Genomic DNA, 27944 nt, shown 5'->3' with positions numbered 1-27944 from the left:
TATTTCTACACGTCCCTCGCCTACTGTGCTGCCTTATAATTAATATTCAACACGTACTGCCTTATCATTAATATTCATCACACATGTCTTCACACAACATCAAAAAATTATGTTCCTTATTTACACATCTACTTCGTCAACATCTCTCTCTTTTATACACCACAGAAATTTTTGTATCTCTACAATGTTTACTTTAACGTGACAACAACACTATAATATATAGAGTGATTCAAAAGTGACTGTACACGCTTCGTCGGTATAATGTATCCATCAAAATAAGAGTGACACGTTAAATAAAGTTCTGCCTGCAATTGATTTATTTCCGAGATATGCGGTAGGGCTGAGATCACATGTGCACCACAAACACCATAAAATTAATTCTTCTCAGAAAGCAAGGATACGAAAGGCCCCGAAATTCAACTTCTCTGCAGACTACACTACTGGCCATTAAAATTGCTATACCACGAAGAAGACGTGCTACCGACGCGAAATTTAACCGACAGAAAGAAGATGCTGTGGTATGCAAATGATTAGCTTTACAGAGCATTCACAGAAGGTTGGCGCCGGTGGCGACACCTACAACGTGCTGACATGACGAACGTTTTCAACCGATTTCTCATACACAAACAGCAGTTGACCGGCGTTGCCTGATGAAACGTTGTTGTAATGCCTCGTGTAAGACTGAAAAATGCGTTCCATTACGCTTCCGACTTTGATAAAGGTCGCATTGTAGCCTATCACGATTGCGGTTTATCGTATCGCGACATTGCTGCTCGCGTTGATCGAAATCAAATGACTGTTAGCACAATATGGAATCGGTGGGTTCAGGAGGGTAATACGGAACGCCGTGCTGGATCCCAACGGCCTCGTATTACTAACAGTCGAGATGACAGGCATCTTATTCGCATGGCTATAACGGATCGTGCAGCCACGTCTCGGTCCCTGAGTCAACAGATGGGGACATTTGCAAGACAACAACCATCTGCACGAAAAGCTCGACGATGTTTGCAGCAGCATGGTCTATCAGCTAGGAGACCATGGCTGCGGTTACCCTTGATGCTGCATCACAGACAGGAGCGTCTGCGATGGTGTACTCAACGACGAACCTGGGTGCAAGAATGGCAAAACGTCATTTTTTCGGATGAATCCAGGTTCTGTTTACAGCATTACGATGGTCGCATCCGTGTTTGGCGACATCACGGTGAACGCACATTGGAAGCGTGTATCCGTCATCGCCATACTGGCGTATCACCCGGCGTGATGGTATGGGGTGCCATTGGTTACACGTCTCGATCACCTCTTGTTCGCATTGATGGCACTTTGAGCAGTGGACGTTACATTCCAGACGCGTTACGACCCGTGACTCTACCCTTCATTCGATCCTTACGAAACCCTACATTTCAGGAAGATAATGCACGACCGCATGTTGCAGGTCCTGTACGGGCCTTTCTGGATACAGAGAATGTTCGACTGCTGCCCTGGCCAGCACATTCTCCAGATCTCTCACCAATTGAAAACGTCTGGTCAATGGTGGCCGAGCAACTGGCTCCTCACAATACGCCAGTCACTACTCTTGGTGAACTGTGGTATCGTGTTGAAGCCGTATGGGCAGCTGTACCTGTACACGTCATCCAAGCTCTATTTGACTCAATGCCCAGGCGTATCAAGGCCATTATTACAGCCAGAGGTGGTTGTTCTGGGTACTGATTTCACAGGATCTATGCACCCAAATTGCCTGAAAATGTAATCACATGTCAGTTCTAGTATAATATATTTGTCCAATGAATACTCGTTTATCAGCTGCATTTCTTATTTGTGTAGCAATTTTGATGGCTAGTAGTGTACACATTTACCCCAAAACATGTTCACAGAACAGTGTTCAAGTAGTTGAGGCATTGACGTGCTCGACGTCTTACTGCTCTCGGAATGTTGCCGACTCTATCATCACTCTGTGCATAATTGCACTGCCATTTTTAATTCGCTGTTGCAGTTGTGCTACATTCTCAGTTGCAACACCACGCATGAGCTCCTTGGGACGGCCTCAAAGGGCATTAAGATCCAGGGATCTGCCGGGCCAGACACTGCTCGTCCAATGTGTGTGGCATTTCTGTGAAGGCCGTAATTTGATCCCCTTCAGACTCGCTTGCTTGGCTATAGGAAGCGCGAGTGCGTCTTTGTGGAATGGTTGGCTTCTTACTGCTTGGTTGGCTATAGGAAGCGCGAGTGCGTCTTTGTGGAATGGTTGGCTTCTTGCTTCACAAGTTTACACCCCACTGAGCCTTCCGTAGTAAAGGGTAGACACAGTTGGCGCTCTGGGAGCTATGCCACTGTACGTTCGGTTGGAGAACGACGTTGAAACCATTATCGTATATGTACTGTCCCCTATGTGGCATAGTCCGTCATCGGATCAAAACCGACGTCGTCCTTCTAAGTGTACTAATATTTTTTTCGCAATGTATAAATACGAGGTGCATTCAAGTTCTAAGGCCTCCGATTTTTTTCTCTTTAACTACTCACCCGAAATCGATGAAACTGGGGTTACTTCTCGACGTAATCGCCCTGCAGACGTACACATTTTTCACAACGCTGACGCCATGATTCCATGGCAGCGGCAAAGGCTTCTTTAGGAGTCTGTTTTGACCACTGGAAAATCGCTGAGGCAATAGCAGCACAGCTGGTGAATGTGCTGCCACGGAGAGTGTCTATCATTGTTGGAAAAAGCCAAAAGTTTCTAGGAGCCAGGTCAGGTGTGTAGGGAGCATGAGGAATCACTTCAAAGTTGTTATCACGAAGAAACTGTTGCGTAACGTTAGCTCGATTTGCGGGTGCGTTGTCTTGGTGAAACAGCACACGCGCAACCCTTCCCGGACGTTTTTGTTGCAGTGCAGGAAGGAATTTGTTCTTCAAAACATTTTTGTAGGATGCACCTGTTACCGTAGTGCCCATTGGAACGCAATGTGTAAGGATTACCCCCTCGCTGTCCCAGAACATGGACACCATCATTTTTTCAGCACTGGCGGTTACCTGAATTATTTTTGGTGGCGGTGAATCTGTGTGCTTCCATTGAGCTGACTGGCGCTTTGCTTCTGGATTGAAAAATGGCATCCACGTCTCATCCATTGTCACAACCGACGAAAAGAAAGTCCCATTCCTGCTGTCGTTGCGCGTCAACATTGCTTGGCAACATGCCACATGGGCAGCCATGTGGTCGTCCGTCAGCATTCGTGGCACCCACCTGGATGACAATTTTCGCATTTTCAGGTCGTCATGCAGGATTGTGTGCACAGAACCCACAAAAATGCCAACAAGAGGCGATCTGTTCAACAGTCATTCGGCGATCCCCCAAAACAATTCTCTCCACTTTCTCGATCATGTCGTCAGACCGGCATGTGCGAGCCCGAGGTTGTTTCGGTTTGTCACACGATGTTCTGCCTTCATTAAACTGTCGCACCCACAAACGCACTTTCGACACATCCATAACTCCATCACCACATGTCCCCTTCAACTGTCGATGAATTTCAATTGGTTTCACACCACGCAAATTCAGAAAACGAATGATTGCACACTGTTCTAGTAAGGAAAACGTCGCCATTTTAAGTATTTAAAACAGTTCTCATTCTAGCCGCTGGCGGTAAAATCCCATCTGCCGTACGGTCCTGCCATCTTTGGGACGTATTGACAATGAACGCCGCCTCATTTTAAAACAATGCGCATGTTTCTATCTCTTTCCAGTCCAGAGAAAAAAAATCGGAGGCCTTAGAACTTGAACGCACCTCGTATACACGCACCGTGATCCTTATAATACATAATTGACTTCATTATGCATACATAATTGACTTCTGTTCGTATGATTTTCTGGATTTGGATACAGTGTAGATAATGTTTTATAAGAAACCAATGCGAGCACCTTACTATGGTGCAATGTTATGGATGGCGCTTGACATGCCTGCCGTCGCACTGTCCAGTAAATATACGTAAACTGTGGGAAACGAAGCGACTTATGTTTATACGAATATGTGATGTCTGTTCTTTAGGACATGCCCGAAATAACAGACACGAAGCAAATAGTATAATTGATTCGCGTCGATGGGGAATGAATCCGTCATCTTCAGTGCGGATGCACACTCACTTTCGACCCCCTGCGGGAATCTCAAAGTAGCGAGCGTGGAGAACATAGACGAGGACAGGGGATAGGTGGCGATAGATCAATATGTTGGTCAGCCGGGAGTCGTGCCGACATAGTCCACGCAATTAATATAAGCACGGTGTAGGGCTGGGACAATGATTAACAAGCGCCTAGTAAGGGCGAGATTTGGGATTCGAATCCTGGGTCGGCACACATTTTTCACTCTTCGAGGCTGATTCTGCGTAAAGACCCGATGTAGTTGACATCACAGATTCCTTTCTCCCCCCTCCCCCTCCACCTTCAATTTACATAATATGAATGACATATTTTGATACGCATTTCCGTTCAGGAACATATGCTGGATCTTTATCGGAGTTCTATGTATCCACGTCATCCACCATTTCTGTCAGCTCGTCCCTGGAAAGTATTTGTTTGACACGGACACCGCACACTTTACAGCAGACACCCATGTCCGTGGTACTTACGACTGTTTACATGCAATATCCCGCCAAAGCCGCTGCTAGCTACAATCTGAATTTCGAGATGGAGCTGCTACCTCTGAGATTATTGTGGAACTTTCAACTCAGAGCACTAAAGCACATCCCTTATTATGTTTTCTATGCAATAACTCAGTTTTCCATCTAGTGAAGCTTACCATTGTTTACAGTCGAGGTCGTCATTCGTGGAAGACTTTGCTGTCTTTTGTTCCTCTCCCAGCCATACTACTGCGCCAGCAGCAACTTACCATTAGAAACTCGGAAGAATGTGTTGCTCATCTGCATTTTACATTTTCTACCTCATCAATTCGAGCTAAAGGAAATATGTTTCAACGCACTGAATATTTTGAATTACCGTTGTCATAGGTTTTAAGGAGTGCACACTGGGCTTCTGTTTTATTTAGCATTCGTATAGCCCCAATTGAATTGTGGGTGTGCATGGTCTATGGATCAGTAAGACCTAGTCACCTCGAGACTGTCGATGCTATCCACCATGAGAGGATTAGGCTGACCTCAAGTTCTTATAGCAACAGACCTGTATATAGCCTATGGGCTAAGACTGCGGAACCTCCACCTGCCATCTGGCCGCAGCTCCTTATGGTGCATCAAGTGTACAGGTTCTTCGCCGTTCCAGAATCACCGCCATACCAAACTGCTACTCGCTGTCCCATTGAAGCAATTTTCACAAAGCGTCAGCGACAAAGAGGTGGTTCGGAATTAATGCAAACCATAATGAAGTGGCACTTAATTCGGGACAAACGCCAACAGTAAATCATGGTTGAAGCCAAGTGCCTTATTGGCTTCTGAAAAGACTTAGTAAGCTGAGACTGCACTCCTGCATATGTTTGTCATTAGATTTTTGATGAAATTTTAAACCAACATCGCAGCTTTTTACCTGTATTTGCAGAAGCATCTAAGCAAGGGGAGACCCATGGCTCCTCAGTTGTTGCCCAGAGTGTGTCCTCACGATTAGTTTACCAAACGAATTTTCTGTACTCATTGCAGTGCTATATTGAATCTTAAAGGCACAGAAGGAGATGGGAGGTGTCTGTGCTAAGAAATTCCTCATCTGCTTTCAACTCTATGTACTCTTAAATCTCTTCAATGAATGTACGCAGCAGCCATATTTCTTCAGCACGTCCAGGACTCCCTCCTACATCTGGAAAGACCGGGGAAGGATGTGTCATTCTAGAGGGTGCCAAAGCACACGGGTATACAGGAAAATGAATTAGCAGATAAAGCAGCCGAGGAAGCATGTCTTCCAAATCAGATGACTCAATGTGCTACCCCCAACATGCTATGTCGTCTGTGTTGAAGTAAAGGGTCATGTGTCCCCGCTGGGGTGAAGATTGACTGGAAGTGACGGACAATAAGTTGCGGTTAGTAAGACCAACTAGAGAGATGAATTACTTATCACTCGCATTTAAATGTAGGAGAGTCCGATGGCGCATTCCTTCCTACTCCAACAGGAGGATCCTCCAATGTGTGGTGGCTACGAACTTTGGTTTACAGCACGGCACTTCTCAATTGAATGCTTATTTATTTACTAGCGACTCATTCTTTCTGTTTGGCATGTGATGGGATGACTAGAAAACGATTTTTAAGACTCCGTGAAGAATGTGAGTTGTTCCAGATACTATTAAGGGAGAAGAATGTGATGCGCTATGAGGTTAGCTCGCACTGTCCAGTGGTCAGTCAGGCACAACTTTCCTGAGTTATCTTTTTAGACTTTATTCCAAAAGTGAGTTCGATTTTATAGCATATTTAAACATTGGCAAATCTGACAATTTAACATTCTACGTAACTGCATACGACCGGGAAGGTGGACATAAGTAAAAATCGGAGTGTTTTAATTAAATTCGACTCTGACTATTTGAATAGAGGTGTTAATAACTCGTTGTTGAGCGTCCTAAATTCGTAGACTCACACTCACCCACACTCTTATACATTGTGTTTATGAAGTCAGCATTTCTGTCGTAAGATTAAAAATTTTTACTTTCTGCAGGCAATCTAAATGATTGCACACAATAGAAGAACGAACAGCTGTTGTTGCATACCGACTGCGTGGAAAGTTGTATGACGAGGTGCGCAACAAATTCACGCGTGAATTACACAATCCAGTTCCTACCACACATGGCATTTAGAACACGGTCAACAAATTAAAACGAATTGGGTGTGTTAGTGACGAACAGCGTTCAGGAAGATCAGCAGCAGCAGATGAAACTGTGGAAAGGATAAGAAATCGATTACTAGCAGATGACTAAGCAGAGAACTTGGAAACGCATGCACCACAGTGTGGGAAACACTGCGATTCAAATTGAAGAAACGTGCCTACCAATTTCAAACTGTCCGAAAGCATAAAGATGATGAATATGCCACTAGAGAAGCTATTTGCTATGAGTTATTGAATGCGGCTATTAACGCAAATTTAATCTAGCACGTTCTGTTCAGTGACGATGAAACACTACGTACCTGTCCGTGACTATCTAAATGCCATTTTTCTTGAGAGACTGATTAGCCGTGCACCTCCAAGACACTGGGCTGCCCGCTCACCTGATTTGACGCCAGTGGACTTTCTCGTCTAGGATTTACCGAATCGGAGGTATACGAAGTGAAAATCAATAACCCTCAACATTTGAAAACATCATTTTTGCAGCTTCTCAACAAATAAAACCAGCTGTGTTAGCAAGGGTGTTTGAGCCTACAACTTGAAAATGCTAAGCGACATTTTGAATGTCCCATATGTAGGAATAAGGAATAAATCGAAGTTGTTGTCGTAAAAATAGTTCAACTTTTCATTGCAAATGAAGGAAATCATGTATCATTTTGAAAGCTTTACCAGTTGAACGATGACAAAGACACAAAAGACGAATCAAATAGGCTAACAAAAATATGTATCTACCGAACGGAAACCGCAACTAGTATAATAAAAAAAAACTCCATCCGAAAAAGGCCTTGGAAGACCCCACGGTGCCGACCGGTTACCGTGTCATCCTCGGCGCACAGGCGTCACAGGATGCGGATATGGAGGGGGCATGTGGTAAGCCCACCACTCTCCCGGCCGTATGACAGTTTCCGAGACTGGAGCTAGTACTTCTCAATCCAGTAGTTCCTCAGTTTGCCTAACAAGGGCTGAGTGCACCCCGCTTGCCAACAGCGCTGGGCAGACCGGATGGTCACCCATCGAAGTGCTAGCCCAGCCTGACAACGCTTAACTTAGGTGTTCCCACTGTGGCAAGACCGTTGGCAGTATAATAAAATAATTTTCAGCCAAATATCTCAAGCAGAAATGATGACCGTTTCTCGGTGGTACTACGCATTGTTTCCATTCCAGCTATAGACCTTTTTTTGTGATATTCGTTTTGTAATCTTGACCACAAAAGTTATTTTTGCTTTAATCGCTTCGACGCTTGATTCAGACCAAAAGTGAGTTCGATTTTATAGCATATTTTAACACTGGCAAATCTGACAATTTAACATTCTTCGTAACTGCATACGAAAGTGAAATACAATTTAGAATGTGCACCATCAAGTGACGTCACAGCAGCCACTGACAGTACGTGTTTGTTCCAGAAACTTGTGCTGGCCCTTACACTTTCACTTCTCTAGGCCGGCTGAATGTGTCATAAGCTGGTGTTGAAAGGCAGTAGCAGGCCCTACCTCTAACATTTTACGAAGTGTTTTTCGAACCATTTCTGGAGACATGGACAAAATATGCCCATGTCTCCTCCACTTACAACTGTTGCCGCTAAGAAAAATAACATCCGCTTTAGAACTCGACAACAGTTTTGGTCAAACAACATTTATACACATGAGCAGTCACATCACCAATGTTCATTTAGTGTTTCTGACGAAGATAGTGTTTATGACTAAGAAACTTTGGCATCCCTGTTAACAGAAAATATTATCGTTAGAAGCAAGAATAAGTGTCAGTAGCAATTCTTACAGATGCTGGCTGAATGAGATAGTATCCCCCCCCCCTCCGTCATCCACTCCCTTGAAATATTGATTGTGATGACAGACTAATCTGTAGCACTGCCTGACGTCTAGGCTCCGTTCGAAGACGATAGTTTCGTTATGAAATGGCAAAGTCAAATAATGTTGAGTCAACAAGCTGATCAATATTGTAAGTAGGCTGTTTAGGTTTTTATGCTGGTAACGCCATGTAGCGCTCTGTATGAAAATCACTGACTGTGCTGTGTGCAGTTTGTGGCTGGTTTAAATTGTTGGAATTTGCTACTGTGGTGTTGGGCAGTTGGCTGTTAACAGCGCGTAGCTTTGCGCAGTTGGAGGTGAGCCGCCAGCAGTGGTGGATGTGGGGAGAGAGATGGCAGAATTTTAAGAGCGGACGATATGGACATGTGTCTGCCAGAAAGAGTAAATTTGTAATACTGGATATCATGAAATGGAAAAAAGAACACATTGACACCGATGTGCCAGACCCACCATACTTGCTCCGGACACTACGAGAGGGCTGTACAGGCAATGATCACACGCACGGCACAGCGGGCACACCAGGAACCGCGGTGTTGCCCGTCGAATGGCGCTAGCTGCGCAGCATTTGTGCACCGCCGCCGTCAGTGTCAGCCAGTTTGCCGTGGCATACGGAGCTCCATCGCAGTCTTTAACACTGGTAGCATGCCGCGACAGCGTGGACGTGAACCGTATGTGCAGTTGACGGACTTTGAGCGAGGGCGTATAGTGGGCATGCGGGAGGCCGGGTGGACGTACCGCCGAATTGCTCAACACGTGGGGCGTGAGGTCTCCACAGTACATCGATGTTGTCGCCAGTGGTCGGCGGAAGGTGCACGTGCCCGTCGACCTGGGACCGGACCGCAGCGACGCACGGATGCACGCCAAGACCGTAGGATCCTACGCAGTGCCGTACGGGACCACACCGCCACTTCCCAGCAAATTAGGGACACTGTTGCTCCTGGGGTATCGGCGAGGACCATTCGCAACCGTCTCCATGAAGCTGGGCTACGGTCCCGCACACCGTTAGGCCGTCTTCCGCTCACGCCCCAACATCGTGCAGTCCGTCTCCAGTGGTGTCGCGACAGGCGTGAATGGAGGGACGAATGGAGACGTGTCGTCTTCAGCGATGAGAGTCGCTTCTGCCTTGGTGCCAATGATGGTCGTATGCGTGTTTTGCGCCGTGCAGGTGAGCGCCACAATCAGGACTGCATACGACCGAGGAACACAGGGCCAACACCCGGCATCATGGTGTGGGGAGCGATCTGCTCTCTCACGATGTCTAATGACTACTGGGGTCGCTGGTATGGAGTATCTGGCAGTAGGTGGCATCACAATGCACCCAATATGAAAAATGTATGTTTTGGGGGGTGTCCGGATACTTTTGATCACATAGTTTATATGTGTGGAACACAGGCAAGGGGAAGGGGCTACTCTATCTGTTATATATAGAAGCACAATGTGTGTTCGTGTGTATGGCTGGGATTTCCTCGAACACTCCTAGATCAGATTCAACTAATTTTGGCACAGAAACAGTAGGCCAGCACTCCAGTAAGAGCAGAGAAATGAGTCAAAACATCTTTTTCTGGCCCCTCGTGTACAGGCTGCCCTGCATGACAAATATGTTGTATGGGAACAGTACTGGCCTGCCATATCAACCTGCTTCGCTGGGCAGCCTACATTTGAAGGGCAAAGAATGGTTTTCCAGATCCCAACATGTAGGCAGCCTTGCGTGACAGGCATATTGTGCCAGAGTAGTATCAGCCAACTTTATCAATCTCTCTGCATGGCAGCCTGTACATTATGGCCAAATAAAAGATTTTGAAGCCCCTGATGTGTAGCCTGCTTAGCATGATAGGCTCATTGTTGGAGTAGTTTCAGCCAGATTTATTGGACTGTATTGCAGAGGCTATATGTGACAATGAGTGTGGCTGGGACAAGTTGAGATGGTTAGAGGAGGGACCATGCTATTCCACAATGCCTGACAGGCAGAGTGTATAGACAGTTTTTGGAACATGAATTGGGTGGTCCATTTCATGACGTCTCACTCGCTACATGAGCCAACTCACGACTTATGCAAGATGATGCCTCTGTACATTACAGTTTTGAGACAAAATGGTATCTCAATGTTGTGTATCTTATAAGAGTATAGGTCGCTTGGGACCAGCTGCTTTGCCCACCAGATCTCTGGATCTTAGTACCCTGGACTACTAGTTTTGAGGCCATCCCAAGGGGCTCATGGATCGTTTCAGAGAATATCGTTGCAAGTGAACAAATGGTTCAAACGGCTCTGAGCACTATGGGACTTAACATCTGTGGTCATCAGTCCCCTAGAACTTAGAACTACGTAAACCTAACTAACCTAAGGACATCACGCATATCCATGCCCGAGGCAGGATTCGAACCTGCGACCGTAGCGGTCACGCGGTTCCAGACTGTAGCGCCTAGACCCGCACAGCCACTTCGGCCGGCTCCAGATGGGGAAGTCATCACTAAACTCCAGGTCGTTAACTACCTGCCACTGAGCATAATCGAAGAGGGCAGGAGAGAATACTAACAGATTTATGGCAGATAATGACACCACAGTAGTGATATACTGTGGGCTCTACCAAAATATTTCTTAAGGAATGAGGTTCTCAATAGTTTGGTCCTGATGCACTTATGTGTGGACCACAGATTCCATTTTAGCTTTATGCATAAAGTGTATTTATTTATTTTCCTAGATTTGATATTAGGCTTTCACCAGTAGCTTTGCTTGCATATGCATTTGATACGTTTATTGAACAAAGCACCTCCTCCCCATGTCTGTGTCAACCTTTCTTTCCCACCTATATCTGCCTATCTCCTCCTCCCCACTCTCTCCATCTCTTCATCTCCTCCTCCTCCTCCTGTCTTTGTTTTCCACCACCACCTCTCTCTGACCATACCTTCTTCCCTTCCATCTGACCATATCCTCCTCCTCCTCCTCCTCCTCTCTCTCTCTCTCTCTCTCTCTCTCTCTCTCTCTCTCTCTCGATAATCATTTCGCCTCCTCCTTTTCAACCCATCCACTACCCTCTGCACCTTCTACAGTATCTGCTCCATGTATTTCGCTCTTCTCCCTTTCTCTCTGTCATTTCCTCTTCCCCTCACTCTGTCCATCCCTTTCTCTATCCATCTCAATTTTTTCCCAGCCATGTTCATCGGTATGTCTAGCCCCTGCAATACAGTTGAACAAAGCAGGCTGTTACCACTCCCACAAAACACATCGTGTATGGCAGGCTATACATCAGGTTCTTGAAAATTATGTCATTTGTCCCTAAGGTACAGGCCACCATGCAAAGCAGATCGATAAAGCAGGCTAATACTGCTCTAACAAGCCTATCATGCAGGTTAGTCTACATGCTGGAGCCCAGAAAACCGTCTTTTGCCTCTGACATATAGGCTGCCCTGCAAAGCAGGTTCATTACTGTTCCCACACAAGTGCCTGTCATGCAGGGCAGACTATATGTCAGTGCTGTAAAAAATTCATTTTGCCCATATACTTGCTCCTTTTCCACTTAGGAGGTTATAAACACCACATTGCTGATACACATTAGGCCTGCTTCGGTACCAAATTTGGACGATATCGATTCATTAGGTTAGGATGAGACCATGGACTGTGTGTGTGTGTGTGTGTGTGTGTGTGTGTGTGTGTGTGTGTGTGTGTGTGTGTGTGTGTGTGTCTATTGTTAATATATTTCCTGTGTATAGCCGTCTCTATTACATCCATGTCCTTATGTGATGATATATTTGTTTTCTTTCCGATGGATGTTCCATCCATTAATTTGGGACTGGACGTCTTATTTCGATTTACGTTATTTCTGATACTCAAGATTCTCATAATCAAAATGGTCTGAATCATTTATTGTCGATCATAAGAACAAAGTATCACTCTTAATTATGTTGGTTACTTTGTCCTTCGCATGGCCGATATGTTTAGTATATCACTGATCAAACAAGACATGTCGTACCGCAATTTCCACTTTACTCCAGCATTCCTATACGAGACTGTAACTATCAAAGGCTATTGAATACGTAAGAGCTTTTCAGAGATCCAGTGTACTTATAACTGGAATCTTAGAGTGTTTTAGACTGTATAAGTAACCGCGCTCTCTCCAAAATTACTTTTGGATTGACAGCGGCGATGGGGTGAGTCTCATACGGAAAGTCCAACACATATTCAGCCAATCCTACAGGACGTGTAGCTGCAGCAACCATTTGGGGTTGCCAAACTTTCATCACCACATTACAAGATTTGCTTCTTTCATTACTTTCAGGCAGCTTGCTGTAATGACTTTTGTAAATATATACATAGATTACCATAACTTATTGTATGTTGAATGATGCTGAATCATGTCGGAGACAAATTCGTCAATGAATGTTATCCAGTGAAAACGTTCACCTTCAGTCTCTTGGCCAGGACACCGGCACTCGACGTCAGCTGAGGGAAATGGCTTGCGTATTACTTGTCTACATTGTTAACAACTGTTGTGCGTAATGCTCACTGACAGGGCGCACATACAGCAAAGCGAAGAGAAGAGTTGACTGATAACTTCACTGTTTCAATGACAAGGTGATACTTTTAAAAAGATGGGGCTTTAACAGTGGCAGCTATTTATTTACAGCTCTTACAAGATAGATACGTGTTTCGAAGTTTTACTGACCTTGAGAGTAGTCACCAGCATTGTGCAGAACCCGTTTTCAACGATGTGAAAGTCGTAGGACACTCTTAGCAGTGCCAGTTGTGTTGACAGTTCGAGCGAGCGGTCTATTGCCCGACAATTTGTAGCAGTTCTGAACCGAAGGTCGTGAAGTGTTTCCTTCAGTTTATAAATCGAGTTGAACTCACGAGGGCTTAAGTCAGGGGAGTGCAGTAGGTGGTATAGCACTTGGCAGCCCCATCAGTCAAACAAATCAGTAGCATTGTCCCATAAAAACGCGGGAGAACTGCCGGCTATCATTAACGTCCTGCCACGATATTTCGGCACAGAGTCTTCTGGCCATATTCTGGTGAGTGCCACTGTAGCAGTACTGGGGAGAACGAGCCGAGCTCCACTATTGAAAGCCATACTGAGGTGGCCAAGGTATACAAACAAAATATGATATTCCTGCCAATAAATTTGAATTTCCCTCCATTTCCAGGAGTGGGTGGGGTTGTGGGAAAGCTTGGCGAGGGGTTGGTGTTTCGCAGAGGGGTGGCTGGGAAGGGGACCCACGTGCCGGCCGGAGAAAACCCGTGATGTCATCAGAATGTGGGTTTAATTAATTCATCAATTTAGTTTATTTGCATAATTACTTTTATATCAAAAGTGTGACAGAAATGGCTTTATGCAACTACTCTCAAAATGAAACCGAATGGGTGGCTGCCAGGCTTTTGACGCACCAACAGAGCTTAATCCTTCACATTTGATTCAAAGTAACTCACGTTAGAAACCTCTGTCAGAGTTTCCGTTTCGAGGAGATGAAAATACGATGCGTCCTTAAAATTTCGTTTGCCTAATGTGTTCACCTAAATTCCATAACAGAAAAGTTTCCCAGCATGTTAAAAATTCGGTGACGACGTCAGGAAATACATTATTCGTAACTGTCCTACATCGTCTTAATTATTTGTTGTAGTAAATAAAATTAAAATGAAAACATGGCCCAGCTCTTTCAGTACACACTGATTCCAGCTCCATATATTTACACTAAATAGCTTGCTAGTTTGAGGGGGCTAAATGAAATGTAAGATCTTGCACGTATTCCGTGTGGGATACGGAATTCTGCTCAGGATCCACACGTGCTCCTTTTTATGAAATGTAAAGTAATTTTGAGCGAAGGCCTGAGAAGGATGCTAGCAATTAAAAAATAGACAGGGTGGCGGAAAGGGAGGCACGGACTGAGAATTTATCTATTGGTGAAGAGTTTCTACAGTTCTGTAAATGGCTTGATGAATGGTATTATACAATAAATAGAAGAGGGTGTTCTTCGGCATTTAACACGAGTACACTCCGCCACACACTGTAAACAGCTCCGCTGAGTGCAGATATAGATGTAGTTGCGTTAAGCAGAAAATTCCAAAAATAGTATGGAATACCAACGATATGCTGTTCAAAGTCGAACCTCTGCATACTAAACACATCAAAAAAAGTTTTCCATCACACTTGTTCCCAGAACTCCTGAAGATAGACGTTGACTGTGGATATTGTATCACAGACACAGTCCCTTTGAGTGTTCAGAGATGTAACCAAACCCGTCCAAAGATGTAAACAACGATACATGAGCAGCGCCTATTAGACGGATGGGGTCCGACAGCCTACCAGTTCCAGTCATTCCACCAGGAAGGAGGTACATGGCTCGTGTTGTCTGTAGTTCAACCATGCCTAGACGGTCTACGCCGCTGTTCGATCGCGTCCGCATTGTTACTTTGTGCCAGGAAGGGCTCTCAACAAGAAAAGTGTCCAGGCGTCTCGGAGTGAACCAAAGCGATGGTGTTCGGACATGGAGAAGAAACAGAGAGACAAGAACTGTCGATGACATGCCTCGCTCAGGGTGCCCAAGGGCTACTACTGCAGTAGATGACCGTTACCTACGGATTATGGCTCGGAGGAACCCTGCCAGCAACGCCACCACGTTGAATAATGCTTTTCGTGCAGCCACAGGACGTCCTGTTACGACTCAAACTGTGCGCAACAGGCTGCATGATGCGCAACTTCACTCCCGCCGTCCATGGCGAGGTCCATCTTGGATACTACAGCGCGGTACAGGTATGCCCAACAACATGCCGAATGGACCGCTCAGGATTGGCATCACGTTCTCTTCACCGAAGAGTGTCGCCTTCAACCAGACAATCGTCGGAGGCGTGTTTGGAGGCCACCCAGTCAAGCTGAGCGCCTTAGACACATTGTCCAGCGAGTGCAGCAAGTTGGAGTTTCTCTGCTGTTTTGGGGTGGCATTATGTGGGGCCAACGTACGCCGCTGGTGGTCATGGAAGGCGCCGTAACGGCTGTACGATACGTGAATGCCATCCTCCGACCGATAGTGCAACCATATCGGCAGCATATTGCAGAAGCATTCGTCTTCATGGACGACAATTGGCACCCCCGTCGTGCACATCTTGTGAATGACTCCCTTCAGGATAACGAATTCGCTCGACTAGTGTGGCCATCATGTTCTCCAGACATGAACCCTATCGAACATGGTTGGGATAGATTGAAAAGGGCTTTTTATGGATGATGTGACCCACCATCCACTCTGAAGCATCTCCACCGAATCGCCGTTGAGGAGTGGGAAAATCTGGACCAAAAGTGCCTTGATGAACTTGAGGATAGTATGCCACGACGAATACAGCCATGCATCAATGCAAGAGGACGTGCTACTGGGTATTAGAGGTACCAGTGTATACGCAGCAATCTGGGCCACCACCTCTGAAGGTCTCGCTGTATGGTGGATCAACGTGCAATGTGTGGTTTTCATGAGCAATAAAAAGGCCGGAAATGATGCTTATGTTCTGGAAATCTCGGAACCGAGGTGGTGCAAAACTTTTTTAATGTGTGTATATAACCGTGGTTGCATCGAAGCAACCTTTATAAATTACGAATTTATGGGACTCCAACATTATAGTGCCACCAAAAGTTAGTAGGTAATCACAACTATATCTTATGTCAGTGCCCACTACATGAAACAAGCAGAAGACAAGTTAACTATATATTTAAAGGAACTTAGGACACCCATAATCGCTCTGTGTCTCCTAATTAATAGTAGGCTCTACATCGCAGAACTTACGGTGACAGATCAAAATTTATTTAAAACGAAAGAATAAAAAATACAAATTTGATCCATGGTTCGAGTGTAATGAAGTACACAGGCCTAAATATGAATATATATTCGCAGATATTTCAAGGTTTTAGAAACTCAGACAGCTACCTTGTATTGATACTAGCCTTTTTTGTGTCAATAATGTACAAAATGCGTGTTTTCCTACTCCGTCATTTACATATGAATAAAAAGAAAAGTTGTGAACCGCGAGGTGTCAGATGTAACTATCTGAGATGGCTGTGTAGTGTATACATAAGACCAACAGAATAAAATAAAATAGATACGGTGCTTTCTCGATTTCTGTAGAATACGGACGTGGGCAGTCGATGCGTCGAGATAAAAAGTGCGCGGACTCTGCTTTGCAGTTTTCGAGTTGCCAGTTTGAGACTAACCTCTGTTTAAGAAGGATTCTCTTGGTCCCCGGTGGATGCGGCGCTTTCCCTCTCGCCAGCACATTGTACTGATGTTGCACTCGTTTCAGCTCCATCATCGCCATCTCGAATATCTTCGATTCATCTTGAGGAGGCGGTTCGCCAAACATTGTGCGAAAAAATGTGTAAACGATTTGGTAACCAAACTGAAGCTAACTTCACTACGTATATTTGCGGGCAACTGCGCTTGTATTTCGCACCTCGAAGAAAATATTGTGTGTTGCGTCAAATGAGCAACTACAAAATAACGGAAAACAAGGTAAGAGAAGACGCCAGAGATTGTAAACAGTCATTGGCAGCATAGATCACAAGACCAGAAAAGAATAACTTTGTATCTATGGATAGGCATATCTATGGAGTGAACCACAGAAAGATAAAGCTCGTTTCACAATAATTCCCGCACATATGACGTCATTTTGACATCACGCGCTATATTGACAATCTCATGATGGGCTATCAACTTTCATTAGCATTCTATACGGGCCTCTGACAAGATTTCATGCACGCGTACCGGAGACTTACAAAAACACGTCATTATTGAAATGATTTATTGTAATTATTGCTGTACGTATGATTTACCGACGGTTAAGGCTTTCATATAAGAGTGCTCTCTTAGCAGTGAATTATTATCGTCAATAATTTACAAATTAAGAATGAACACACTTCTTTTATACTTTGCAATATCCCGTTTCAGTGTAACGGAGCATTGCAAATTTAATGTTACTTAATAATGCATCACCGATACAAGCTTCGAAGATAGAATATGATAACCAAGTCCGGAGTTAAACATCACGTGGTTAACTACGAGCGTAATGAATAACATCGCATTTTCTAGAATCGAAACTTGTTGGTTCACACCCTGTTACGTACAATTTTTTTCATGTTAGAGTTGTTAACACGTTCTGCTACATTCTTACGAAAGTAATACAAGCATTTTTTTTTTGTAATATTGGATGTTATTTACACTCTGATCTGAGAACGAAGGATGAACTAAATATTTAGCGATTTCCGAGTATGTGGTTAGGCAGCGCCCTAAGAGGACATCTTGCAGCTAAAACAAGCAACAATAAAATTCAGATTCTTCCTCCTCCTAAATATTTCGCTCTGTATTTCCGAACATGTGCTGCCTTTCTAGATTGTGTTTAGGTAGGAATCTAAGGGGACAGTTTAAATTGCTGCGAGTGAAACGAGGAGCGTTAACATTCCTATTTTTTCCTGTCACAAATATTTCGCTGTTTATTTACGAATGTGTGGCGTTTTTCGAGGTCGTGATTAGACAGGAACCTATGATTACAGCTTAATTGCTGCGACTGAAACAAGCAGCAATAAAGTGCATATTCTATACGTGGCGATTTCCGCGTGTGGTTAGACTGGAACCTAAGAGGACAGCTTTAAATGGTGTGACTAAAATCAGCTGCATTAAGATTTGAATATTTCTTCCGACAAATATTTGTATCTGTTTTCGAATATGTAGTGACTTCCGAGTGTGTGGCTAGGCAGGAACCTAAGAGAACAGCTTAAATTGCTGCGAATGAATCGAGGGCAATAATATACATATCCTTCCTTGTCACAAAGTGTATAGCCGATAATGTGGTCGTCGACATTGAGCTTGACGTCAAAATGACGCCATCTTTGCGGGAATTGTTTTGAAACGAGCATGACCTGCCACATGACGTTCGGTCAAAATCAAATCGAAATTGTCACCTGACTTATGTATAACGCTGCTTGTTTACATTGTCAACTAAAATTGAAACTTTAATTTCGTTATTTATTCCACTATTTTTTTAGAAAAAGATATTTGTTAGTAACGTCAGTGCTGAACAATTGTTGCTGCTACGTATGCAAAGCATTGGCGTCCGCAAAAATTTTATCTCAAGCGCACGGTCCGATTCCACCCGCCTGCTTTGACTCCTGGCGTCCTGAGTGACCTCAAGAGTTTACGTTGCGAAGAATGCATGGAGGTGAATGGAAGGATGACAGCGGGTTGTTATTAAATTATTAAGCATTACTTGTGATTGTGTTAGTTACTAGTGTAATGTATGATGTTTGTAAACTGTACTGTTTATTCCAAATATATCGTGACGTACTTGTTTTAGTATGATGGTGTAGTCTGGGCGGATCCTGAGACCACACCTTCTACTGTCGATAAAAAAATTAATAGTGACTATATTTTTATTTTTTCTCACAGATATTTAACTGTTTCTCTCGTTATTTTGATCGATCTCCGAGGGTAAGGTTAGACGGAACTTAAAAGCACAAGTTAAATTGTTGCTAGTGAAACGATTAAGGGGTATAATTGTAATGTTGTTTCTTACAGTTATTGCGGTCAAGAGAAATGTTCGATATGAGTCATTGGCTTTGGCCAGTGACGTAATATTAATAGCTGCTGTCACGAAATTTTTCCGTGCATTTACTCACAGTTTTGTTGTTAGTTATTGAACCAACCGAGCATGAACCAAAAAAGGAACAACTGATTGTGATGACATATTGATCTGATACAGGTTGGAGGAAATGGGGTGACAATTATTGAACTACATGAAAGAAACATAAATTAGTTACAAGCTACGGCACCCACACACTTTATTCAACATGTAAACGTCACTACAGATATTCGGATTTGGTTATGACATTTTCGATATGCCTGCCATCATTGGCGATGATGTGACGCAGACGAATAGCGAAATTTTGCATGACCCGCTGAAGTGTCGAAACATCGTTGTTGTCTCCTACTTTGATGGGATCGAGCTCCGTCTTGCGTGAACCACATCTTGCCGAAATCAGGGTCACGATATATTTGGAATAAACAGTATTTCAGTAGAAGAGGTCAGGTTCACACTAGTGAAGACGAATAAGTGCTGATAGCTTTTAAAGTATGCATTTTAGACCCCATATTTACCGGACACTTTTTTCTTGGTTTGTTTCATACTCCTTCTCCCAAAATCCAAAATATGGAAATCAAAATTCTTTTAGTAGAACAGATCTGTCTCACAGAATCGAAGATGAATAAGTGCTTGTAGCTCTTAATGTATGTTCCTCATAGCCCATGTTTACCAGACTCTTTTTCTTGTTTTGATGTAAGGAAGCTGCCCTAAAGCTTGGGTGTTTTTTGGGACACCGTGTATACTGACGATGTTTTGCTTATCTCTGGCTCTGAAACGGAACTTGTGGATCACTCACGGCAAATCTTCGCTCGCTCCCGTTCACGTGGTTTAATCATTCGTCCAAGTGCGCGTTTGAAGTGTCAGGAGTTCAGTTCCTAGATCATGTCATTAATGTCCAAGGTATTTGGCCGTCGCAGGAGAGAATGGAAACCATAAAAAACTTCTCACAGCCTGTGACAGTCCCTGAGTTCTGAAGATTTCTCGTGTCACTAACTATTACCGTCACTTTTGGCATAACCAAGAGCTTCAGGCCACTCCACTGAGTGACTTTTTACGAGTTTCACCGAAACCAAGTGACAATTTTCAGAGGACTAGTGAAGCGGAAAATGCCTTTAGCAACATGAGGAGTGCTATCGCTGTGGTTACACTTTCAAGAACACCCTCATCCGCAAACGTCTCTCACTTTAATGACTGACACGTCTGCAACTGAACTTTAGTAATATATACACTAACATTGGCAGCCTTTCTTCAGTCATAAAATATCTCCATCACAGCACAGCTATCAACAATGACCGCGAGTTATATGCACATAACGCTTCTGTAAAGAAATTCCACCATAAGCTTGATGGCTGAAGGAGTACGCTGATCACTGATCACGAGCTGCTAACGTATGTTTTTTGTCAAAAGCCAGACGAAGCATCGCCATGTCAGTTTCGACACTTGTCGTCCATGTCGATGTGGAACAAAATGCACTGACAAGAAACATTGTCACGCAGGCACAATTACAGCCAAAGTAGACTCTGCAGCACTCGTCTTGGTACAGCAGCATGAGAGTGAACCGAAAGACTTCCTTGAACACCTAACTGGTTTACAGTTTCGTCGGATCCAGATACTTCTTTCCAACGTAACGTTTTATTGTGATGTTTCCGTATCAAATGCATACCTATTTGTGACAACGAAATCTCATCAACAGGCAGCCTCGTCTTTGCATGATTTGTATGATTAAGTAATTTTTTGTGTGGCCGAATATGGACAGTGCCAATAAAGCTTTTGTGCACCAGTTTTTGGCCTGTCAAAGTAACAAAATCACTCAACACATCAGGGCACCTCTTGGCAGTTTGCCCCAACCAAGCAACGATATGAACACGTTCACATAGATGTAAACGTAGGCTTCCACGACCGTTATCACGGTCAATAAAATTCTTCTGGGTTTGAGACTGCATTGTCAAATGTACACTATTGGCCATTAAAATTGCTACACCAAGAATATGAAGTGCTATAGACGCAAAATTTTACACACTGGAAGAAGATGCTGTATTATGTAAATGATTAGCTTTTCAGAGCAATCACACAACGTTGACGCCGGTGGCGAAACCTACAACGTGCTGACATGAGGAAAGTTTCCAACCCATTTCTCTTACACAAACAGCAATTGATCAATGTTGCCTGGTGAAACGTTGTGATGCCTCGTGTAAGGAGTAGAAATACGTACCATCACGTTTCCGACTTTGATAAAGGTCGGAATGTAACCTATCGCGATTGCGGTTTATCTTATCGCGACATTGCTGCTCGCGTTGGTAGAGATCCAGTGACTGTTAGCAGAATATGGAACCGGTGGGTTCAGGAGGGTAATACGGAACGCAGTGCTGGATCCCAACGGCCTCGTATCACTACCAGTCGAGATGACAAGCGTCTTATCCGTATGGCTGTAACGCATCGTGCAGCCACGTCTAGATCACTGGGTCAACAGATCGGGACGTTTGCAAGACAACAACCATCTGCACGAACAGTTCGACGACGTTTGCAGCAGCTTGGACTATCAGCTCGGAGACCATGGCCGCGGTTACCCTTGACGCTGCATCACAGACAGGAGCGCCTGCAATGGTGTACTCAACGACGAACCTGGGTGCAAGATGGCAAAACGTCATTTTTTCGGATGAATCCAGGTTCTGTTTACAGCATCACGATGGTCGCATCCGTGTTTGGCGACATCGCGGTGAACAGACATTTGAAGCGTGTATTCGTCATCGCCATACTGGCGTATCACCCGGCGTGATGGTATGGGGTGCCATTGGTTACACGTCTCGGTCGCCTCTTGTTCGCATTGACAGCACTTTGAACAGTGGACGTTACATTTCAGATGTGTTACGACCCGTGACTCTACCCTTCATTCGATACCTGCGAAACCCTACATTTCAGCAGGTTAATGCATGTTGAAGGTCCTGTACGGGCCTTTCTGGATACAGAAAATGATCGACTGCTGCTCTGGCCAGCACATTCTCCAGATCTCTCACCAATTGAAAACGTCTGGTCAATGGTGGCCGAGCAACTGGCTCGTAACAATACGCCAGTCACTACTATTGATGAACTGTGGTATAGTGTTGAAGCAACATGGGCAGCTGTACCTGTACACGCCATCCAAGCTCTGTTTGACTCAATGCCGAGGCGTATCAAGGCCGTTAATACGGCCAGAGGTGGTTGTTCTGGATACTGATTTCTCAGGATCTATGCACCCAAATTGCGTTGAAGTGTAATCACATGTCAGTGCTAGTATAATACAGGGTGTTACAAAAAGGTACTGCCAAACTTTCAGGAAACATTCCTCGCACACAAATAAAGAAAAGGTGTTATGTGGGCATGTGTCCGGAAACGCTTACTTTCCATGTTAGAGCTCATTTTAGTTTCGTCAGTATGTACTGTACTTCCTCGATTCACCGCCATTTGGCCCAATTGAGGGAAGGTAATGTTGACTTTGGTGCTTGTGTTGACATGCGACTCATTGCTCTACAGTACTAGCATCAAGCACATCAGTACGTAGCATCAACAGGCTAGTGTTCACCACGAACGTGGTTTTGCAGTCAGTGCAATGTTTACAAATGCGGAGTTGGCAGATGCCCAATTGATGTATGGATTAGCACGGGGCAATAGCCGTGGCGCGGTACGTTTGTATCGAGACAGATTTCCAGAACGAAGGTGTCCCGACAGGAAGACGTTCGAACCAATTGATCGGCGTCTTAGTGAGCACGGAACATTCCAGCCTATGACTCGCGACTGGGGAAGACCTAGAACGACGAGGACACCTGCAATGGACGAGGCAATTCTTCGTGCAGTTGACGATAACCCTAATGTAAGCGTCAGAGAAGTTACTGCTGTACAAGGTAACGTCGACCACGTCACTGTATGGAGAGTGCTACTTGTTTCCGTACCATGTACAGCGTGTGGAGGCACTATCAGCAGCTGATTGGCCTCCACGGGTACACTTCTGCGAATGGTTCATCCAACAATGTGTCAATCCTCATTTTAGTGCAAATGTTCTCTTTACGGATTAGGCTTCATTCCAACGTGATCAAATTGTAAATTTTCACTATCAACATGTGTGGGCTGACGAGAATCCGCACGCAATTGTGCAATCACGTCATCAACACAGATTTTCTGTGAACGTTTGGGCAGGCATTGTTAGTGATGTCTTGATTGGGCCCCATGTCCTTCCACCTACGCTCAATGGAGCACGTTATCATGATTTCATACGGGATACTCTACCTGTGCCTTTACAAGTACGACACAACATGTGGTTCATGCACGATGGAGTCCCTGCACATTTCAGTCGAAGTGTTCGTACGCTTCTCAACAACAGATTCGGTGACCGATAGATTGGTAGAGGCGGACCAATTCCATGCATCCACGCTCTCCTGATCTCAACCCTCTTGACTTTCATTTATGGGGGCATGTGAAAGAACTCACCTACGCAACCCCGTTACCAAATGTAGAGACTCTTCGTGCTCGTATTGTGGACGGCTGTGATACAATACGCCATTCTCCAGGGCTGCATCAGCGCATCAAGGATTCCATGCGACGGAGGGTGGATGCATGTATCCTCGCTAACGGAGGCCATTTTGAACATTTCCTGTAACAAAGTGTTTTAGTCATGCTCGTATGTTCTGTTGTTGCGTGTTTCTATTCCATGATTAATGTGATTTGAAGAGAAGTAATAAAATGATCCCTAAAATGGAAAGTAAGCGTTTCCGGACACATGTCCACATAACATATTTTCTTTCTATGTGTGTGAGGAATGTCTCCTGAAAGTTTGGCCGTACCTTTCTGTAACACCCTGTATATTTGTCCAATGAATAATCGCTTATCATGTGCATTTCTTATTGGTGTAGCAATTTTAATGGCCAGTAGTGTAAAATTCCGACGTTTCGCCAACTGTTGCAAGGCGGCTTCCTCAGGGTGTATTGCTACCCTGAGGAAGGCGCCTTGCATCAGTCGCCGAAAAGTCGGAATTTTATAGTTGACAACGCGGCCTCAAACCCTGAAGAATTTTATTGACGTTTACATAGACATTGTTGGACCGTTACCCCCATCGTAAGGAATCACCTACTGTCTAATTACTATCTACCACTTCACTCGTTCGCGTGAGGTTTTCCTTATTGTTGATGTCACATCTGAAACTGTTGTAACCATATTTATTGTGATGGATCGCTCGTTTCGGAGTGCATCTCAGTATCACCAAAGTTCAAGGCATGTGATTTCAGTCATGTCTTTTCAATTCACTAACTGGTCTGTCAGATATGAATCGTATTATGTATGAAGCTTTTCATCCATCAAATGGCTTAATTGAGCGTTTGCATCGTCAGTTAAAAGTGTCTTTAAGACGCTATGAATTTCTGCCAGTTGTCCTACTCGGTCTAATGTCAGTGCTACCGTCGAGAAATGTGGTAACGACACAGCAGCAGAACTGATCTATGATCAACTAATACAATTACCTGATGAATTCTTCAGTAATATGCCTAACGATCTTATTGAGGCATCACACGTTGTGCAACAATTACTTTGGCACATTCGACAGCTGCGTCCAGACGCAGCTAGAGGGCAGCATTCCTGTCTCCCTTTCATTTCTGCTACGCTTTGGACATGTAACAAGGTTTTGTTAGCCTCTGCAGCCATCATATGACGTGCCATATACAGTTCTGAGTCAAGACGGGAAGACTTTTGAAGTCGATGTTAATGGTGCCTCACCTATTATTTCCATCGCTCGCGTTAAGCATTCCTTCTGGCCCTTTTACACTGGTACCTGCAAACCAAACAAGCCACAGTGGACACCGTAAAAATCTAAGACAGACACCGTTCAGTCTCTGAGCACTATGGGACTTAACATCGATGATCATCAGCCCCATAGAACTTAGAACTACTTAAACCTAACTAACCTAAGGACATCGCACAACACACAGTCATCACGAGGCAGAGAAAATCCCTGACCCAGTTGGGAAACCAACCCGGGCGCGGGAAGCGAGAACGCCGCCGCACGACCACGAGCTGCGGGCTCTCAGTTGCGCTGTCGACATTGAAAGAGGCAGTAGATACATTCAGAATACAAAAAAGACAGATAATAGATGAGGAAAAAATGGAAATTATAAAGAATCGGTCCACCACTGATCAGACATTTATAACAAATGAAGCCGTATCAAAATATTGGGAATATAGCAAAACTATGTAAGTGTTGTTTGTCGGATTTAAGAAAGCTTGTGATAGAAGTTTGGAATACGAAAGGAAATTACAAGTTGTGAAAAAATTACGCTGAAAGGCACGAAAGGGATAGTGAAAATGGATGGAGAATATTCCATGGCTTTTGACATAAAAACATGAGTGAGGAAACGAGACGTAATATCACCATTCTTGCTAAGTGTATGTATCAGAACTGGATGCAACAAGTAAAACAGAGGAGGGAATCAGAATAGGAATTAAAATTGTTTTACTGGGCTTTGCATGTGATGTAGTATTAATCCCAGGAAATCTAGATGACCTGAAAATACTGTGAAGAAAGCTATGTCAATAAGCAAAGGAATTTGGATTAGAGGTGACTGACGAGGAAAAAAATTTGTGAGGGTAGACAAAAGTTGAGGAACCGTATAGATTGATGACCAAGTACACGTGATTGAAAGTAATATTAGAGGCATGCGCCCATTACAATCACAGTGATGAAAATGGCTTTAAAGTAGCTGGTTGGTCGCAAGATAATGGTCACAGGATGTTTCTGGTCCCATTTGTTCGTATTACTCATTACGCGTTTCGGGCTCTGCCTATCTTCAGATGACCTGGTACCAAATTGGTAACAGAATTCTCTCTCTCTCCCTCTTTTCCTGTCTCTTTTTTTTTACCATGTTCCAAGATTACAAAAGTGTCTTGAAACAGGACGTATGCTAAAACATAAATAAGCATCAGACACATTTAAAACAAAATACATACCATTTAGTACAGAAGGAATATACAACTTTGCCTAGAATGTCAATTAATGTTAACAGACATATGCAGTGGCGTAGCTAGGTAGTTTGCCATTCTATGCGGGGTTTTAACTTGTCACTCCTATTCCCACCAGCCCTACAAAAACCTCAAAGAATTTTTCAGGGGAAGAGTTGTTGAGCGGTTAAGTAAGCAAAGTGTAATGTTAAACCTTTTGTAACCAGCTTTTATAATTGGAAACAAAAATAAATAAAAAGAAATTTTATAATTGATTATTAATGAAGCAGTGAAAATAACCAAAGATCTTCTTAGTGATGAGTAACTTTAAAATGTAGTTTAGAAACTCTTTCCCTTAACTTCTTCTACTGCAAATTTGGAAATTGCGTCCCTTAGCAATACTACCTGCGATTGATAAAAAAAAAATAATGGTTCAAATGGCTCTGAGCACTATGGGACTTAACATCTGTGGTCGTCAGTCCCCTAGAACTTCGAACTACTTAAATCTAACTAACCTAAGGACATCACACACATCCATGCCCGCGGCAGGAGTCGAACCTGCGACCGTAGCAGTCGCGCGGTTCCGGACTGCGCGCCGAGAAACGCTAGACCACCGCGGCCGGCACGATTGACAAAGCTGCCTACCTAGAGAGTGGTACTTGACTCACAGTGTACCTTCGATTATTCTTAACTAATCTGAGGTTTAAAACGATCCTTTCACATGACGCTACCGTAACTCACGAATTCAAAGAGAAAAGGAAAATTTCTAGACCTCCGCTGTCGGGGGAAGAATTGCAGGGTTTCCCTTAATAGGTGAGCTATACACGGGAAGCAGCTACTAGGGTAGCAGAGTACGAGTGGCGTGCACATGTCGGTTTCTTAGGACAGTGAAATCCATCCACAGGCCCAATAAGATTCCTTCTGAGTCCAGACAGAGAAGCATTCGTCGTAGCAGGTCGGAGAAGAAAATATTAATACAGCATTAGATAAGTGCAGGAGAGTCTGTGGAAATGTATCGGAACTAGTCTCGCTTACAAACGGCTACAATGCCCACATAGTAGTAGGGACAGATAACTGGCTGAAACGTGATGTCATTCCAAACGAAATTCTAAATTCCGATGGGAATGCATTTCACAAAGATAGACTGAACGCTGGCGGCGGAGAAGTGTTTATAGCAATAAAAAATACGATAGTATTTGGTGAGATTAGTATATATTACGAATGCGAATGCGGAATAACTTGAATGAAGACGAGTGTTGAAGGTGGATCAAACATGGTCATCAGATGCTTTTAAAGACCCCAGTCTCAGCAGTAGTACTGGTGGAAAAGTTAGGGGGAAACTTGTAAAATATTTCGCGTAAATTTCCTGATCATGTTATAGTTTTAGGTGGAGATTTTAACTTACGTCTGTAGACTGGAAGATTCAAGTGATTAGAACGGGTGATAGGGATAGACATTCATATGAAATTGTGCTAAACTCTTTATACGGCAACTGCTTTGAGCAGTTAATCAGAGAACCGACTCGTGAAGATAACATCTTAGACCTGCTGACGATAAACAAATGGTTCAAATGGCTCTGAGCACTATGGGACTCAACTGCTGTGGTCATCAGTCCCCTAGAACGTAGAACTACTTAATCCTAACTAACCTAAGGACATCCATGCCCGAGGCAGGATTCGAACCTGCGACCGTAGTAGTCACACGGTTCCGAACTGCGCGCCTAGAACCGCGAGACCACCGCGGCCGGCTGACAATAAACAGA

The 27944-nt window shown here is 44.1% G+C and overlaps 1 protein-coding gene across 1 annotated transcript in view; it reads right to left on the bottom strand.

The window, feature by feature from the left end:
• Positions 1-16995, bottom strand: part of LOC126285066 (uncharacterized) — a 48641-nt gene extending 31646 nt beyond the window's left edge. The window contains exon 1 of the mRNA XM_049984389.1: positions 16806-16995. Coding sequence (XP_049840346.1) covers positions 16806-16954 — 149 coding nt within the window. The 5' untranslated portion in view covers positions 16955-16995. The remainder of the gene's footprint in view (positions 1-16805) is intronic.
• Positions 16996-27944: the final 10949 nt, after the last annotated feature.

This window comes from Schistocerca gregaria, chromosome 8 (genome assembly GCF_023897955.1).
Source record: "Schistocerca gregaria isolate iqSchGreg1 chromosome 8, iqSchGreg1.2, whole genome shotgun sequence".
Classification (NCBI taxonomy): domain Eukaryota; kingdom Metazoa; phylum Arthropoda; class Insecta; order Orthoptera; family Acrididae; genus Schistocerca; species Schistocerca gregaria.
Note: the sequence above shows the minus strand (reverse complement) of the source record. Positions and strands in the feature narration are given on the sequence as shown.